A 20,697-nucleotide genomic window follows, 5' to 3' on the forward strand; every position below is an offset into this window, starting at 1 on the left:
CCTAACCTTTCTCCACCTCGTACCTGTTTGCTCCCACAAGCAGCGCTTCACCGTCCCCCACCCCTACCCTGCGATCCTTCCCCTCCCTGCCCCAGCCCCCTCCTTACTCCGACTGCTTGGTTGCATCTCCCATCATGCACTGCTGCTCGCAGTGTGACCTCAGCAGCCAGAGATTGCGGTCATGTGTGTGTGAGTTGCGTTTATGTGTGTGTGTTTGTATATGTTTTATCAACAAAGGCCTTGTTGGCCGAAACCTCATTTTCTGACAGTCTTTTTGTTGTGCCTCCAGTATGTTCTGCCAGTCGTAAAAGGCGACGAAAGGAACAAACCACTAATAGGGCTAACCCCCCTTTTAGTGTGATTAGTTGGTTCAGGACAGAACTAATGAAGCCTCGGAGAAGCGCTGTCATGGTCGGGGATGATGGCAACAGATCACTAAAAAAAAGCACGGAAAAAGGAGTGATTTTGAGAAGAAGAGTCATGGATGATGCATAATGATGAAATGAAGTTGAATAACACAAAGAGAGAAACATGAAACCAAGAGCTGAAAGCAAGAATTACCAAAGACAAAACTACGGGGATTGTGAGGTTCAAGTTAGTGATGTGAAATCAGTTTTGAATTTTGAAATCTGCTAGCAAGAAAAGGAACCATTTCAAATTACTTGGGTAACAAGCCTAATACTTAGATTTTTGTTGTTAAGTTGCAGGAAGTAGTTAGCAATAGATTACAGCACACTGTAAGTATAAAGTGACATTATGTCACTTCTTTTTGTTACTGAGAGCCTTTATAGTTACATCATGACCTGAATGTTGACTGGAACTTCTTGCTGTATTGACATACACCTCTAGGACCAAAGATAGATCTAACTTTTCTTTGTTGAGGAAGAGGGGTGATTGTAGTTGGGTGGCAGACAGGAGAAAATGGGAAATATAACAAGGAGATGTGAAGAATTACAATGAAATAATGAACCATTTAGTTACCTGTAGCCTTGAGCTGTCATTGCTCAACCTAAAATCAATATCCCTTATGTCAACATCATCTTCCTTCACATCTTCTTCATTTCCCAGTCTCCACACATCAAGTTTTAATTTGCGGGGTTTGTGAATGCTTTTCTCTTTGTAGTTACGTTGCATCTCTTTCAGCAAGCGACGCTCACCATGATGTAAACTGCGTTCTGCACTGCTCAATGATGGCATGTCAGCTTCTTGAAGAAGGCCACATTCCTGTGTACACAATCAAATATGCATAAAACTTTTCTTCTACTATGTATTACAAATCTGTAAATTGATAGCTAAGCATAAGAACATCTATTTTTTTAATATTTTTCAGAAACAAAAAGTATCTAATTAAGATAGCACTGCTGTTCAGAAATATAGAAAATTATGTATCAATGGGTACTCTGTTGAACTGTGGCATAGGCATCTGCTTCAGCTTTCTACTCTTTCATATTTATATACTTATTTTTCCTTTATGTCTCTCTTTACTTTGCAATTTTGATCCTATTCTTTTTCTTACATTGGCTTCTTCTTCTATATTATTTGTTGCTTATTTTTGTGGCTTTTTATCTTTATTTCTGCTATATTACTGGTTTCAATCTTCCCTACTCTTATCTCTGACTTATAGAATACTTTTTTTTATTCTGAAACTCTGAACATCTCAGATTTTCAGATCTTGTCAGTTGCTAACAGTCACGAAGTGAATGTGTATTGCAAGCAAGACAGTACTTTTTCATAATTTTCACTGCCACACGGCAAATAATACTGCAGGTGTATACAATGAACACTCTCAGTACATTATGTTGTTCATGTGGTAAATTTTGATAAACATAATTTTTATCAGTTAAACACCCTAGTTAAGAGGGAGACTTTGAATTTATAGGAATCACTTATGCAACATGTCTCCAAATGAAAGAAAGTAAGTTTATTGAAATGATTTAATCCTGATGCTCTGTTAACTTTTACTTTACAAATGTACTGTTCAGGTCAATATGACCCAACACAATAAAATGCTGTAAAAAACTTCTACTCACATGTATTTTTTGGACAGTTGCAAGCCACTTACTCTGTTTTTATATTACCGTGATCATAGTGATTTAATAATAATAATAATAATAATAATAATAAACCCCGTGGACGCCCGGGAAAAGAATAGGCCTCCGGTATGTTCTGCCAGTCGTAAAAGGCGACGAAAGGAACAAACCACTAATAGGGCTAACCCCCCTTTTAGTGTGATTAGTTGGTTCAGGACAGAACTAATGAAGCCTCGGAGAAGCGCTGTCATGGTCGGGGATGACGCTTGAACCCTATGCCCGTCCACAATGGTAATGACACTGCTAGCCACACAGAAAATGATTTAAATCCAAATAGAGGTGTTTTGCAGGATATGCTTCTTGCAACCACTCTAGAAGGAAAACAAATACAGAGGATGAGATGGTCAGATGAAGTTAACCGACACCTCATGTTCTGTTATTACCAAGCAACAAACTTAGGAACCAACACAACTGGATACAGATCACAAGTATACACAAAATTTATTACCAGACACCCATAATTAAAATTTTTAACAGAACAACGACTAGCTGATCAGATCCATGTAATAATCAAAAATAACAGGACACCCCAGTCAGAATTAGAAAACATCAAACAACAAGTACAACAAATACTGGAAAAAAATAATGTGCAATCAGAAGAAGAAGAAAATACAGTAATGGACTCAAACATCCCAGAGCAAACAAACAAAGAACACCACACATCAATTAAACAATCAGAGGAAAACGAAATCTTAAGATGGCCACCAGAACAAGCACAAATAGAACATGAAGTGACACACACGTTAGTTATAGAAGAAAAATTTCAGCTAACATATATAGAATACAAAGACACAAATACAGACATTAGACCATTCTTGCATAGACAACCAAATAACCCACAAGTCAAAACAACAATAACAACTACCAACACAATCATACACAACAAAACAAATGAAAATAAAGAAACCCACAAAACCAGCATGGCAACACAGGCTACAGATCAGAATAGAAAAACTGAGAAAAGACATCGGACAGCTAACACAATTTATAAGAAATGAAATATCAGACAAAAAACGAAAAAGGTTAGGTAAAATCTCACAACAAGAAGCGATAGAGCAATTAGATGAAAAGAAGCAGAAATTACACGCATTGGCCAAACGACGTAGAAGATACAAAAAAAGTGAAAATAGAAGGAAACAAAACCAAACATTCAACACAAACCAAAAGAAATTTTATCAGACAATAGATAACACACACATTAAAATAGACAACCTATCAAACATAACAGACATGGAACACTTCTGGAGCAACATATGGTCAAACCCGGTACAGCATAACAGGCATGCACGGTGGATACAAGCAGAAACAGACACATACAAGATGATACCACAAATGCCTGAAGTGATAATTTTGCAACATGAAGTCACCCAAGCAATTAATTCTACTCACAATTGGAAAGCCCCTGGAAAAGATAAAATAGCAAATTTCTGGCTAAAGAAGTTCACCTCAACACATTCACATCTAACTAAATTATTTAACAGTTACATTGCAGACCCATACACATTCCCTGATACACTTACACATGGAATAACTTATCTGAAACCTAAAGATCAAGCAGACACAGCAAACCCAGCTAAATATCGCCCCATAACATGCCTACCAACAATATACAAAATATTAACTTCAGTCATTACACAGAAATTAATGATACATACAACACAGAACAAAATTATAAATGAAGAAAAACTAAACAAAGGTCGCTACACAACGCATACATTGATTACCAAAAAGCTTTTGATAGTGTACTCCACTCATGGTTACTACAAATATTGGAAATGTACAAAGTAGATCCTAAATTGATACAGTTCCTAAACATAGTAATGAAAAATTGGAAAATCACACTTAATATCCAAACAGATTCAAATAATATCACATCACAGCCAATACAGATTAAGCGTGGAATATACCAAGGAGACTCATTAAGTCCTTTCTGGTTCTGCCTGGCTCTGAACCCACTATCCAACATCCTAAATAATACAAATTATGGATACAATATTACTGGAACATACCCACACAAAATCACACATGTGCTTTACATGGATGATCTAAAACTACTGGCAGCAACAAATCAACAACTCAACCAGAAGTATTCAGCAATGATATAAATATGGCTTTTGGAACAGACAAATGTAAGAAAAATAGCATTGTCAAGGGAAAACACACTAAACAAGAAGATTACACATTGGATAACCACAGCGACTGCATAGAAGGAATGGAAAAAACAGATGCCAATAAATATCTAGGATACAGACAAAAAATAGGAATAGATAATACAAATATTAAAGAAGAACTAAAAGAAAAATATAGACAAAGACTAACAAAAATACTCAAAGCAGAATTGACAGCAAGAAACAAGACAAAAGCTATAAATACCTATGCTATACCAATATTGACCTACGCATTTGGAGTAGTGAAATGGAGTAACACAGACCTAGAAGCACTCAATACACTTACACGATCACAATGCCACAAATATAGAACACATCACATACATTCAGCAACAAAAAGATTCAAATGAAGCAGAAAGGAAGGAGGATGGGGATTTATCGACATAAAAAATCTACATTATGGACAGGTAGACAATTTAAGAAAATTCTTTATAGAACGAGCAGAAACTAGCAAAATACACAAAGGAATCACTCATATAAATACATCGGCTACACCATTGCAATTTCATAACCACTTCTACAACCCTTTAGATCACATAACTTCAACAGATACAAAGAAAGTTAATTGGAAAAAGAAAACACTACATGGCAAGCACCCGTATCAAAGAAAACACTACATGGCAAGCACCCGTATCATCTAACACAGCCACACATCGATCAAGACGCATCCAACACATGGCTAAGAAAAGGCAATATATACAGTGAGATGGAAGGATTCATGATTGCAATACAGGATCAAACAATAAACACCATATATTACAGCAAGTATATTATTAAAGATCCCAATACCACAACAGATAAATGCAGACTTTGCAAACAACAAATAGAAACAGTAGATCACATCACAAGCGGATGTACAATACTAGCAAATACGGAATACACCAGAAGACATGACAATGTAGCAAAAATAATACATCAACAACTTGCCATACAACACAAACTAATAAAACAACACATTCCCACATACAAGTATGCACCACAAAATGTACTGGAGAACGATGAATACAAATTATACTGGAACAGAACCATTATAACAGATAAAACAACACCACATAACAAACCTGACATCATACTCACCAATAAAAAGAAGAAATTAACACAACTAATCGAAATATCCATACCCAATACAACAAATATACAGAAGAAAATAGGAGAAAAGATTGAAAAATACATCCAACTGGCTGAGGAAGTCAAGGACATGTGGAATCAGGATAAAGTTGACATTGTACCAATTATATTATCAACTACGGGAGTCATACCACACAATATCCACCAGTACATCAACGCAATACAGCTACATCCAAATGTATATATACAACTACAGAAATCTGTAATTATTGATACATGTTCAATTACCCGAAAGTTCCTAAATGCAATGTAACATATACCGTACAGTTAAAAGGAAGTCACACTTGATCAAGGTCCACGTCACTTTCCATTTTTAACCAGACATAACATCTGAGAAAGGAGAGAAATAATAATAATAGTACACAGAACTTCACAAAAGAAAATTTATTATTTTAATGCTCATGCACAGTATATTAGGAAAAACAGACATTTCCACCAAAAACATCATTCTCAACAACCATCTGTCCATCTGCCCATATCACTTTATTTCCTTCTTGCTCGCTGCAGTTTGGACACAAGCAGAAAACATGTGTTTTGCATACATGTTTATTACACTTTCCACACAACATGTTTTTTTTTTAATTGTCACTGCTTGAAGGACAGAACTTATAGTGTGCATGTTTAGTAGAGTTTCTTGTTGTTACTGATTGGCCACACCTGCCACTCCTTCAGGGTCTTGGATACTCCTGCCCATTCTCAAAGAAAGTTCTGTTCTTGGAAAATGCTTTCTTAATGCAGTGTGCTCTGCAACAAGTGACTTTCCAAGTTCCTCCAAAAACATTCTCCTTCTAGTCAATTTTCTTGCATTCCAGTTAGGGTCAATCAATGTCCACAAAGCATAGGCATTGTAAGCAGAAACATTAAGAGTATTGTAGAAAACTATCATGTGCCATCTACTGTTTTTTGTTTGTTTGCGGTATATGTACCAGTTAGCTGATCGAGTGTGTCTAAAGCTCCTTTGGTTGAATTATAAAATAAAATAGTGAACCATGGACCTTGCTGTTGGTGGGGAGGCTTGCGTGCCTAAGCAATACAGATAGCCGTACCGTAGGTGCAACCACAATGGAGTGATATCTATTGAGAGGCCAGACAAACGTGTGGTTTCTAAAGAGGGGGAGCAGCCCTTTCAGTAGTTGCAGGGGCAACAGTCTGGATGGTTGACTGATCTAGCCTTGTAACACTAACCAAAATGGCCTTGCTGTGCTGGTACTGCAAACGGCTCAAAGCAAGGGGAAACTACAGCTGTAATTCTTCCCGGGGGTGTGCAGCTTTATTGTATGGTTAAATGATGATGGCATCCTCTTGGGTAAAATATACCCGAGGTAAAATAGTCCCCCATTTGGATCTCCGGGCGGGGACTACTCAGGAGGCTGTCGTTATCAGGAGAAAGAAAGCTGGCATTCTATGGATCAGAGCATGGAATGTCAGATCCCTTAATCGGGCAGGTAGGTTAGAAAATTTAAAAAGGGAGATGGATAGGTTAAAGTTAGATATAGTGGAAATTAGTGAAGTTTGGTGGCAGGAGGAACAAGACTTCTGGTCAGGTGAATACAGGGTTATAAATACAAAATCAAATAAGGGTAATGCAGGAGTAGGTTTAATAATGAATAAAAAAAAAATAGGAGTGCAGGTAAGCTACTACAAACAGCATAGTGAACGCATTATTGTGGCCAAGGTAGACATGGAGCCCATGCCCACCACTATAGTACAAGTTTATATGCCAACTAGCCCCACAGATGGCGAAGAGATTGATGAAATGTATGATGATATAAAAGAAGTTATTCAGATAGTGAAGGGATATGAAAATTTAATAGTAATGGGTGACTGGAATTCGATAGTAGGAAAAGGAAGAGAAGGAAACATAGTAGGTGAATATGGAATGGGGGTAAGGAATGAAAGAGGAAGCCGCCTGGTAGAATTTTGCACAGAGCATAACTTAATCATAGCAAACACTTGGTTCAAGAATCATGAAAGAAGGTTGTATACATGGAAGAGGCCTGGAGACACTGGAAGGTTTCAGATAGATTATATAATGGTAAGAGAGGGATTTAGGAACCAGGTTTTAAATTGTAAGACATTTCCAGGGGAAATGTGGACTCTGGCCACAATCTATTGGTTATGAACTGTTGATTAAAACTGAAGAAACTGCAAAAAGGTGGGAATTTAAAGAGATGGGACCTGGATAAACTGACAGAACCAGGTTATACAGAGCTTCAGGGAGAACATTAGGAAATGATTGACAAGAATGGGGAAAAAAATACAGCAGATGAAGAATGGTTAGCTTTGAGAGATGAAATAGTGAAGGCAGCAGAGGATCAAGTAGGTAAAAAGACAAGGGCTATTAGAAATCCTTGGGTAACAAAAGAAATATTGAAGTTAATTGATGAAAGGAGAAAATACAAAAATGCAGTAAATGAAGGAGGCAAAAAGCAATACAAACGTCTCAAAAATGAGATCGACAGGAAGTGCAAAATGGCTAAGCAGGGATGGCTAGAGGACAAATGTAAGGACTTAGAGGCATTTATCACTAGGGGTAAGATAGATACTGCCTACAGGAAAATTAAAGAGACCCTTGGAGAAAAGAGAACCTCTTGTATGAATATCAAGAGCTCAGATGGAAAACCAGTTCTAAGCAAAGAAGGGAAAGCAGAAAGATGGAAGGAGCATATAGAGTGTCTATACGAGGGCAATGTACTTGAAGACTATATTATGGAAATGGGAGAGCATGAAGATGAAGATGAAATACGAGATATGATACTGCGTGAAAAGTTTGACAGAGTACTGAAAGTTCTAAGTCGAAACAAGGCCCTGGAAGTAGACAACATTCCATTAGAACTACTGATACCCCTGGGAGAGCCAGCCCTGACAAAACTCTACCATCTGGTGAGCAAGATGTATGAGACAGGTGAAATACCCTCAGACTTCAAGAAGAATATAATAATTCCAATTCCAAAGAAAGCAGATGTTGACAGATGTGAAAATTACCGAACTATCAGTTTAATAAGTCATGGCTGCAAAATACTAACGCAAATTCTTTACAGATGAATGGAAAAACTGGTAGAAGCCGACCTCGGGGAAGATCAGGTTGGATTCCATAGAAATGTTGAAACATATGAGGCAATACTGACCCTAAGACTTATCTTAGAAAAAAGATTAAGGAAAGGCAAACCTACATTTCTAGCATTTGTAGACTTAAAGAAAGCTTTTGACAATGTTGACTGGAATACTCTCTTTCAAATTCTGAAGGTGGCAGGGGTGAAATACAGGGAGTGAAAGGCTATTTACAATTTGTACAGAAACCAGATGGCAGTTATAAGAGTTGAGGGGCATGAAAGGGAAGCAGTGGTTGGGAAGAGAGACAGGCTTGTAGCCTATCCCTGATGTTATTCAATCTGTATATTGAGCAAGCAGTAAAAGAAACAAAAGAAAAATTCAGGGTAGGAATTAAAATCCATGGAGAAGAAATACAAACTTTTGAGGTTCGCTGATGACATCTGTCAGAGACAGCAAAGGACCTGGAAGAGCAGTTGAACGGAACAGACAGTGTCTTGAAAGGTGGATATAAGATGAAAATCAACAAAAGCAAAACGAGGATAACGGAATGTAATTGAATTAAATTGGGTGATGCTGAGGGAATTAGATTACGAAATGAGACACTTAAAGCAGGAAATGAATTTTGCTATTTGGGGAGCAAAATAACTGATGATGGTCAAAGTAGAGAGGATATAAAATTTATTCTGGCAATGGCAAGGAATGCATTTCTGAAGAAGATAAATTTGTTAACATCGAGTATAGATTTAAGTGTCAGGAAGTCGTTTCTGAAAGAATTTGTATGGAGTGTAGCCATGTGTGGAACTGAAACATGGACGATAAATAGTTTAGACAAGAAGAGACTAGAAGCTTTCAAAATATGGTGCTACAGGAGAATGCTGAAGAATAGATGGGTAGACCACATAACTAATGAGGAGGTATTGAATAGAATTGGGGAGAAGAGAAATTTGTGGCACACCTTGACTAGAAGAAGGGATCAGTTGGTAGGACATGTTCTGAGGCATCAAGGGATCACAAATTTAGTATTGGAGGGCAGCGTGGAGGGTAAAAATCATAGAGAGAGACCAAGAGATGAATATATTAAGCAGATCCAGAAGGATGTAGGTTGCAGTAGGTACTGGGAGATGAAGAAGCTTGCACAGGATAGAGTAGCATGGAGAGCTGCATCAAACCAGTCTCTGGACTGAAGACCACAACAACAACATTGAAAGCACTGACGAATCCAGGATATAATGGCACCAGTGCCATCAGATCAAATAGAGTTGATAACACTTCACTGCCTGGTGACTGGTACCAACCAAGGAGTTACTTTGGTAAGATACAATAATCAACAAAGGGAGGAAACACTGAGTACAGCCACAAGTCAGGGCATACAGCTAAAGAGAAATATCTTTTTAAAGGGGCTTGTTTTTTCCACATACCTACTAATGCTATTATAGAAGCGGGAGCAATGATACTCCTATGCGGCACATCCTCACTGGCTTGCCCGGCAGACTTTAGCAGAATAAAATAGTTCTTGTGGACTAAATACACAATCTGCAGTTAAAAACCATAGCCTACTTCAACTAAGGTTAAATATCTTTGAAAGTCCGATATGGAAAGATCTTTTAGCAAAAATATACCACCACCCTGCCCAAAAAGGGAAGTAAAGGCTGTGTCAGATTCAGTGAGTAGTGAACTAGAAGACAGCAATGAACTGGAGTGTTTGCAATCACTCGGATGCACACTAACATACAATAAGAAGATTCAACATAAGCAAATAACCTACGCAACAACACGCGTCAGAAACTCACTACTCAACACTGGAAAAGTCAAGAACTCCACAGATGATTCAGCAATGAAAAATTTTAATTGTGGAGCTTCAAGAAATAAGAAACATGACAGAAGACCTGTTCGAATCATAAGGATACAGAATTTACAATGGGTTACCACAGCAGAGGGTCATGAAGCAATGTTCTAAATTTGCAACAGAATATATAGTAAATATAAAAATAATAAATACAATGATTGATTTTCAAGCAATAATGCCAAAAATTGGAACTCTTAACTTTTAAAACAATGTATAACACTTACACAATAATAAGTGCTCACACTCCTACAAACAAAAAAACAAAAACAAAAAATCTAGAAAAATCAAAAGTTGAGGTAGCTGAATTTTGGTCTCAAACAAATTGTAAGGCTACAATGCCCGGTAAGGAAAAGAAAGGAAATATAAAAATAACTGGGAAATGCAGTCAGTAACTTTACAAACAAGAATGAGCAAAGACTTGTAGAACTTGGCAGAGAATGCAATGTTATATCTAAATCAAGATGTTTCAAGAGGAAACCAAATAACCTTAAAACTTGGAAATGTGCACTGGAGAAAGGGAGAATGGCAGCTAGATCATATCCATACAGCCAAAAATTTTTGTAAGGAAATTTACAGCATTAAAGTATTGAGAGGAGCAGACACCGGCTAAGACCACTACACAATTAAAATTGAACTCCACTACACTCAAAAAAAAAAAAAAAAAAAAAAAAAAGGAAAACCCAATAAAACACACAGGAGCTATGATCAACATCAGCTAATTAAAAATGACAAAAAACAACAAATTAAGACCTAGAGGAAGTGGTGCCAAGTCTCAAAAAACTAGCTGAGAATTTATCTTCCTCAAATCCACAAAGAAAACACTTCGTGGACTCCAGAAGAAAGACACCAAGCACAGTTAAAGTTTCAAACACACAAAACAGAAGATAATGCCACCAACCTCAAAAATGAAAGCAACTAATTCACGCAAAACACTAAAGGGAATCGAGAGAAGGTTTCATAATGACATAATTAACTCTGTACAAGATTAACAATATTATAAAAAGGAAAGTTACTACGCACCATATTGTGGAATGCTGTGACTCAGCTCACAGCAACTCCACTATATGGTATAGAAGGTTATTACCACAAAACCTATCCCAGGAACTACTACAAAATGTTTGGGAAACAATTACAACCAAATGAATCCCCTACGCTAATACTGAAAGATGGAGATGGAAGAATGGCACATAGTAATGAAGAAAATGCTGAAATCATGGCAAAAGCATTCAATAAACTTCTGAACGGAGAAGAACGAAAAAGTCTGACAAATCAATGTACATACCTCAATAAAAATTAAACACAACAAATTAGACCCTCCAATTTCACAAATAGAAAAAGCACTGAAAAGATGAAAAATATAAAGTATATTGAGATAATAAGCTTTGTTGATGGGGAGATATTCCAGTGACACAGTCAAGACCTCTTTACACATGTCTCTAACAAAAATTTCGATAACTGAACAATTCCCTGAACACTGGACCATGGCAATCATTCACCAATAAGACTGCACACACAAGATTTTATCTAAGATCATATGTGGAAGAATCAATGGACAATTAGAATAAGGAGTTAGGGGAATACCAGGCAGATTTCAGATGATGGAGAAGCTGTGCAGAGATCATTAGTTTAAAATTATGGCATACTACAGGAAATGCAACAACCATCTGTCAGTAACACTTGTAGACTTTAAGAAGGCATGTGGTTGTCTCTGTAGAACTTCTTAAATATTCTAAGGAATCTAAGACTTCAGCCAAGACAAATTAAACCAATATAATTTACTCTGACCGCACCAAATCAAAAGTCCAGTTTAGAGGACAAATTTCTGAACCATTCCTCATAGAAACAAGCTAAGAAATGGTGGCTACCTATCACCTTTACTATTCAACTGTGCTCTGGAATATAAATGAGAGGATGGTACAGGGATAAACCAAAGAACATAAGAATTGGAAGAGTGAAAAATGATATGTTTGAACTGCTTGCGATGTACTGATGATCGGGCTCTCCTAACCAACAATGTTCACGAAACCCACAACAATTTAAATCGATATAAGAAATAGCACAGAAAATTGGTCTCAGAATATAGTTTAAAAAACAAAGATTATGTTAACTGATCCATCACTTGCAAACAAAATTACAATAGAAGAACTGGAAATCAAAACTGTTCATAAATATAAATATTTATGTCATATCATAAACGAAATAGGAAAGTGACAAGGCAAAAAAGAATAAAAAAACCTGAACAAAGTAAATTACATAACCAGAAGCACATACAACAAAAGAAAAAGACTATCGACAACTGGAAAATTAAAACATTATAACAGCACAACCAGAGATAACATATGCAACTGAAACTGTCTTCAAAACATCCAATACAGCAGAAACTGATGGCAAGAATAATACTTATGACATGTATAAACAAACAATATCAAGCAAATGGACATTGTGGAATAGCTTCAAATGAAACAGTATACAACAAAATAGAGCCAGTAATGAGCACGATGAGCAAGAGACGGAGGTAATTCTTTAGATAGTTGATGAGAACACCAGAAAATGGAATTAGTAAGAGAATAATATTAAAAAATGTGGAATAGTAAGCACAACATTAAATAGATTACAGATATTAAAAAAGTATAAGAGAACTCCAAGTTACATTAGATAGCCTAAAAATAAACTGACAAAACCAAAATACTGCAAGACACACAAACCAGACTGCAAGCAAAGATCAATGAAATGACTACAGGAAGGGTGATCTCAAATGCGGAAAGAAAAATTATTTCTGAAAGAATGAACAAATAATGAACAGACAGAAGAGGAGAACACCCTTTATACAATTATAAATTATACTAATCATTTTTATAACCACTATATTACTGAACTGTATCACTGAATTATTATTGAACTGAATTGTATAGCTAAATTTGGATATTGAATTATTTTACTGTAGTCTAAAAGAATTATAGTAGAATGTTCTCACCTGAAGCAGCTCTTTAAACTGACAATTGTAATGAGAAAACTGTTTTTACATTAACATACATATCTAAAAAGTGGTGTTACTTTAATATAAGAGAATTATAGCACAATGTTCTCACCTGAAGCAGCTCTTTAAACTGCCTGCGCAGCTTTATCATTTCATAAAAGCGCTGCTCTTCCAATCCTCTACGACGACACCAAGTGCGAGAATTGCTCCCTCTCTCTGCTTTTACCTCCAGCCATCCACGTAATGCATTCAGCAATGTCACAGGGTCTCCATGATCTGACTCTAGTTCTTTTCGCGATGTCTGAAAAAGATTTGATACGAATTAAATAGTTATGTACATCTTAATTTTAATGATACTGAATAAATAATAGCAATACAAAAGAAAATTAAATGACAATTACTGTTAATGTTAGCTATGCCAGGATTTCTTTTATCTGAATACTTAAAGATGTTGTCATACATTTGGCACAGATGGAACTCTCACACAACATGCTAATGAAAATTAAATAAGAATTTAGTGAAAGCAACATATGAACTAATTAACGATGTCAAGAGTGCATCATGTGATCAAATAGTAGATGATGAGAATAGAACCCATTGGATTAATTGGTCACTAAGGACCCATGGTCTTGGGGCAGCATCTTTGATTCATAATCAAAACGTCTTTGGTCCTGGATTCGAATCCTGCTGCTGCTTAAATTTTCATTAATAATCGGCATTGGTAGCCGAAGACTTCCGGCATAAGACGTAACCCTAATTCTGCCAAGGGCCTTGTAAAAAAGGACGGAGGATTGGACCGAGGTTCAGGGCACTCTCTTGTCCTAGGGGTGGGAAACTGCTCCTGAAGCCTGAAGAATCAATTAAGATCAATGGCATGAGGATGCAGAAGACAATAGAAACTACTGCATTAATGACACGTAATGTAATGGCTATAATATTATACAAGTGATTAACATTTTATGAATAATATTGCCACAGAGAGAGGCATGAGGATGCAGAAGGCAATGGAAACCACAGCATTAAAGACACATAAACGTCTATCCATAGGACATGGGCCTGTTACTGAAGAAGTGTCATGATGATCTCTCCTTTAGTAAAAGATTCCGGAATAGTCCCCCATTCGGATCTCTGGGAAAGGGACTGCCAAGGAGGAGGTTACCATGAGAAATAGACTGAATAATCAATGAAATAAAAACATTCTACGAGTCAGGGCATGGAATGTCAGAAGCTTGGATATGGTAGGGAAACTAGAAAATCTGAAGAGGGAAATGAAAAGGCTCAATCTAGATATAGTAGGGGTCAGTGAAGTGAAGTGGAAAGAAAACAAGGATTTCTGGTCAGATGAGTATAGGGTAATTTCAACAGCAGCAGAAAATGGTATAACGGGAGTAGGATTCATTATGAATAGGAAGGTAGGGCAGAGAGTGTGTTACTGTGAACAGTTCAATGATAGGGTTATTCTTATCAGAATCAACAGCAAATCAAAACCGATAGCGATAGTTTAGGTATACATGCAGACATCGCCAGCTGAAGATGAAGAGAGAGAGAAAGTGTATGAGGATATTGAAAGGCTAATACAGTATGTAAAGGGAGATGAAGCTCTAATAGTCATGGGGAACTGGAGTGCAGTTGTAGGGGAAGGACTAGGAAAAAAGGTTACAAGAGAATATGGGCTTGGGGCAAGGAATGAGAGAGGAGAAAGACTAATTGAGTTCTGTAATAAACTTCAGTTAGTAATAGCAAATACTCTGTTTAGGAATCACAAGAGGAGGATATATACTGGGAAAAGGTTGGGTGATAAGGGAAGATTTGAGTTAGATTACATCATGGTCAGACAGAGATTCCCAAATGAGATACTGGATTGTAAGACATACTGAGGAGCAGATATGGACTCAGATCACAACATAGTAGTGATGAAGAGTAGGCTGAAGATTAAGACATTAGTCAGGAGGAATCAATAAGCAAAGAAGTGGGGTACGGAAGTACTAAGGAATGATGAGATACGCTTGAAGTTCTCTAAGGCTATAGATACAACAATAAGGAATAGTTCAGTAGGCAGTACAGTTGAAGAGGAATGGACGTCCCTAAAAAGGTACAAAGAATGTAACTGCGAAGAAACCATGGGTAACAGAAGAAATACTTCAATTGATCGATGAAAGGAGGAATTACAAAAATGTTCCAAGAGACACAGGAATGCAGAAATATGAGTTGCTGAGGAATGAAATAAATAGGAAGTGCAGGGAAGGTAAGACAAAATGGCTGCATGAAAAATGTGAAGAAATCGAAAAAGAAACGATTGTCACTAGGACTGACTCAGCATACAGAAAAGTCAAAACAACCTTCGGTGACATTAAAAGCAAGGGTGATAACATGAAGAGTGCAACGGGACTTCCCCTGTTAAATGCAGATGAGAGAGCAGGTAGGTGGAAAGAATACACTGAAAGCCTCTATGAGGGGGAAGATTTGTGTGATGTGATAGAAGAAGAAACAGGAGTCAATTTAGAAGAGATAAAGGACCCGGTATTAGAATCAGAATTTAAAAGAGCTTTGGAGGACTTAAGATCAAATTAGGCAAAAGGGATAGATAACATTCCATCAGAATTTGTAAAATCGTTTGGAGAAGTGGCAACAAAACGACTATTCCCATTGGTATGTACAATGTATGAATGTGGCGACATATCATCTCTTTTGAAAAAAAAATCATCCACACAATACTGAAGACAGCAAGAGCTGACAAGTGTGAGAATTATCACACAATCAGCTTAACAAGCTCATGCATCCAAGTTGCTGACAAGAATAATTTACAGAAGAATAGAAAAGAAAATCTAGGATGTGCTAGATGACGATCAGTTTGGCTTTAGGAAAGGTACAGGAACGAGAGAGGCAATTCTGATGTAGCGGTTAATAATGGAAGCAAGACTAAAGAAAAATCAAGACATGTTCATAGGATTTGTCGACCTGTAAAAAGCGTTCGACAATGTAAAATGGTGCATGATGTTTGAAATTCTGAGAAAAGTAGGGGTAAGCTATAGGGAGAGACAGATCATAAATAATACATACAACAGCCAAGAGAGAATAATAAGAGTGGATGAACAAGAACAAAGTGCTCGTATTAAAAATGGTGTAAGACAAGGATGTGGTATTTCCCCCCTACTGTTCAATCTGTACATCGAGGAAGCAATGATGGAAATAAAAGAAAGGTTCAGCAATGGAATTAAAATTCAAGGTGAAAGGATATCAATGATACAATTTGCTGATGACATTGCTATCCTGAGTGAAAGTGAAGAAGAATTACATGATCTGCTGAACGGAATGAATAGTCTAATGAGCACAGAGTATGGATTGAGAGTATATCAAAGGTAATGAGAAGTAGTAGAAATGAGAACAGCGAGAAACTTAACATCAGGATTGATGGTCATGAATTAGATGAAGTTACGAAATTCTGGTACCTAGACAGTAAAATAACGAGTGATGGATGGAGCAAAGATGACATCAAAAGCACACTAGCATTGGCAAAAAGGATATTCCTGGCTAAGAGAAGTCTACTAATATCAAATATCGGCCTGAATTTGAGGAAGAAATTTCTGAGAATGTACATCTGGAGTACAGCATTGTATGGTAGTGAAACATGGACTGAGGAAAAAGCGGAACACAAGAGAATTGAAGCATTTGAGATGTGGTGCTACAGACGAATGTTGAAAATTAGGTGAACTGATAAGGTAAGGAATGAGGAGGTTCTGCGCAGAATCGGAGAGGAAAGGAATATGTGGACAACACAATAAGGAGAAGGGACAGGGTGATTGGGCATCTGTTAAGGCATGAGGGAATGACTTCCATGGTATTAGAAGGAGCTGTACGGGGCAGAAACTGTAGGGGAACACAGAGATTGAAATACATCCAGCAGATAATTGAGGATGTAGTTTGCAAGTGCTACTCTGAGATGAAGAGGTTAGCACAGGAGAGGAATTCGTGGCGGGCCGCGTCAAACCAGTCAACAAAAAGGGGAATACTATTACGAGGTTCAACAATAAATGTATGAATACATGTCGAGGAAAATCATGGATGGAAAAGATTTGCTTTAATATCCACACAGATGCTTGTATTACTAAACAGACTACATAAGAGTGATAAAATGATTTTAAAAATAGATTCTGGCTTCTAGAACATTTTTGGGCAATCTGTATTACTTAAATACAGAAAAAAATCAGTCAGAAATATACAGAGAACACATAAATGTTATTTGATGATGCCCTCAACCACAGAGAAACAGGACTCAAAAGCAAACTGGTAATTATTAAATCACAATAATAATGAAAAAGAATATAATGAAACCTCGTCAACAACACAGACACAAAAACTGAAATATATTACTAAAAAAGGAGAAAATGCATGTTTTGTGGGATCCATTTTGCCAAATGGAATTCTTGGGCACGAAACTGTATGTTAATAATGTATGTTTGATATATTCCAATCAACTGCCTTTATTTTTGTTATTTATGTGAACAATATGTTACTGATTTCAGCATTATATAAGACTGTCATTTGCTCACTGTGTCTGTAGTAACCAGGTAACACACAAAACTAATCCAAGTAACACAAATATGACTTTTCTCATAAACCTCTGAACAATAACAGAAATAAGCCTCTCGTGACTCCACACATAACAAGACAAAAGAATCATACAGAAGATGCAACATAATAGATACACAGAACAATTGATGTGAGGAGTAAAAACTAAAAGATCAAAGTGGGAATGATTCAGCACTGCTCGGCATATATATAGGCACCACTCGCTGATATATGGCATGGCAGAGACCGTGCCATGCACCACTTCTTACAGGCAGCCTCTAGTGGCTGTACGATGCTGATACAGTTGGTAGTTGATTTAAGTACACACGCACAGTGATACTACACTTGGCATTCTCACACAAACATCCGATAGTGACCGGATATAGCACACTGCTCCCTCATGCGGAGACGGTGTGCCCATGCGATGGAGGAGATGCCAGCAGCCTGGTAAGAGCCACATCCATTGGATGTGTAGTGGCGGCAGCTGGTGCCAATGGCAGGAAGTGGGACAATGTGCCGGTCGGGCACTGGACTGTAGGGCTGGAACGCACTGAGATGCCCCACCACAGCACTGCAGAGGAGGTGCCATCGCCATCTCTGTGTCACCATCAGCAGGAAGGTCCCAGTGTAGATGAGATGCAGCTGTACCCACCAGCAATGATGGCTGAGACAATGATGGTGAGAGAACTGTTGGAGGCAGCCTGACCCGAACAGCAAGCTGTGGCAATGGAGCCAAGGCCGGAGACAGATTGGCACCTGGTGCCAGGAAGCTGGAACCCCAGGGCTCTACACATAGTGGAGGCAGTCAATGCAGTCAATGCAACAATGGACTTGAGGTGGAGATCAGTAGAGGGCTGTGGCGATGGGAGCAGCACCTGCAAACTGGTAGCTTCTGATGGTGAGCAGGAGTGCAACTAATGAAAGCAATGCATGACCAGTCCTTTGGCCGTATGGACTTCACAAAGTCAGTTTCCCTGGTGGCAGACAACAGTGGCTGGCATGTATCTGGGCTGGTGACCAAAGTCTTGAGCCCACACTGGCGATCCTGATATGGAGTGGCTGGACGAACCCGCCAATGGCAGGTGTGGCACAGGTGGCTTAATGTGGAGGAGCATGCATGGCCGCCGGCCACAAAGCAACTCAGCTGGGCTCTGCTCTCCCATAGACATGAAGCAGTAGGTGCTCATACAATTGAAAGAGCATAGTCTGGCAAACAATTCACAACAAAGTTTTTTATTTGGGACTTGAATGTACGCACCAGTTGTTCTGTCTCAGCATTTGATTGGAGAGTGAAATGGCAGAACCGTAACATGATGAATGCCGTGTTGGGAGCAAAACAATTGAAAGGTGTGAGAAAAACACTGGGGCCTATTATCAGTAACCAAGGTACAAGGAAAACCCTCAACAGAAGAAACCCTCAAAAGTTTATGAACCGTGACCTCAGCCGAAGTTGACATACATCGGAGGATGTAAGGAAACCTAGAAAATGAATCCACAGCCAAGAGCCCATAGGAATTTAAGAAGACACCCACAAAGTCTACATGAATGTTTTACCATGGTTGGCGTGGAGCAGGCCAGTGGAACAGACATGCTCTGAGAGATGCCTGTTGTCAGGCAACTGTCCACAGACCATGGCAGAGTGGCCAATTTTGCCATCAATCCCTGGCCAAAATACATGTCTTCTAGTTAACAGTTTAGTTTGTGAAACTGCTCAATGGTCCTGGTGGAGAAGGAGTAGAACGTCACGCGATAATATGGCAGGAATGACTACTCTGGGAGGGATAACAGCAAAACACCACTGAAAACAAAGAGGTGACACCATAAGGAAAAATTGTTGCGCAGAGAGTCCGAAGCCTGATGTGGCAGTTTATCAGGCCAGCCATGTTGAACAACTGAACCACCTGGCAGAGAACTGGGTTAGTGGAAACGGCAGTTGCCATGCAAGAGCTCCTAACTGGGAAACCCTCAATTGCGGCCTGCATTTCAATATCAAGAAGGAAGCAAAACAATTCTTCGTAATGAAAGGTGGGATCAGGACCCACAGGAAGGCAGGAGAAGACATCAGCATTGGTATGTTTAGATGTAGGTTGAAAGTGGATTTTATAGTTGTAGTACAACAAGAATAGTGCCTATTATTGTAGGTGGTGTGCTGCCTTGTCAAGCAAGCAAATGTGAGGGTTGAACAAGGGAACCAAGGGTTTATGATCAGTAATAAGGTGAATCTTGGGGCCATACAAAAAAATATGAAATTTTTGGAGAGTATAGACTATGGCAAGAGCCTCTTTTTCTATCAGAGTAATACCGCTGGGCTGGAGTGAAGAGATTTAGAGGCAAAAAGAACCTGTTGTTCACAACTGTTGACTTTTCAGTTATTTGGACATTGCTGAGGCCATACTGTGAGGCATCAGTCACCAAAACTATGGGCTGGTCCAGAGAGAACATATCTAAACAAGGCACTGACAGTAATCTGGATTTCAACATTTGAAAGACACGTTCACAATGCAGAGTCTAGCAAAAAGGTACATTCTTGTGTAACAAGAGATGCAACATGTGGGCCGATGTGGCCAACCCCAGCTGGAATTTATGATAGTAGGCTATCTTCCTTAGGAAGGCCTGAAGCTTCTTCATGGATGAGGGGTGAGGCATAAACATAACAGCAGAGATGTGGTCTAGCAGAGCTCGAATCCGATCCCGTGAGACCTCAAACCCAAAATAAACAATAGAAGGCTGAAAAAAACTGAGATTTCATGAGGTTACACTTTGAGCATGTGGACTGTAAGACAGAAAACATAGTGTGTTAATTTTCCAAGTTATTGGCCATGGAGGAGCCTGTGACAACAATATCATTCAGATAATTAATGCAAC

General features: G+C 38.2%; 1 protein-coding gene across 5 annotated transcripts in view; it reads right to left on the reverse strand.

Moving 5' to 3' along the window:
- The window catches only part of LOC126197430 (probable ATP-dependent RNA helicase DHX34), a 191,449-nt gene that overhangs the window by 63,575 nt on the left and 107,177 nt on the right, over window positions 1-20,697 (reverse strand). For all 5 annotated transcript variants that reach the window (XM_049934634.1, XM_049934633.1, XM_049934636.1 and 2 more), the window contains 2 exons: window positions 13,376-13,564; window positions 982-1,224 (listed from right to left, as the gene is read on the reverse strand). In XM_049934634.1, coding sequence (XP_049790591.1) covers window positions 982-1,224; window positions 13,376-13,564 — 432 coding nt within the window. The remainder of the gene's footprint in view (window positions 1-981; window positions 1,225-13,375; window positions 13,565-20,697) is intronic.

This window comes from Schistocerca nitens, chromosome 1 (assembly GCF_023898315.1).
Source record: "Schistocerca nitens isolate TAMUIC-IGC-003100 chromosome 1, iqSchNite1.1, whole genome shotgun sequence".
Classification (NCBI taxonomy): domain Eukaryota; kingdom Metazoa; phylum Arthropoda; class Insecta; order Orthoptera; family Acrididae; genus Schistocerca; species Schistocerca nitens.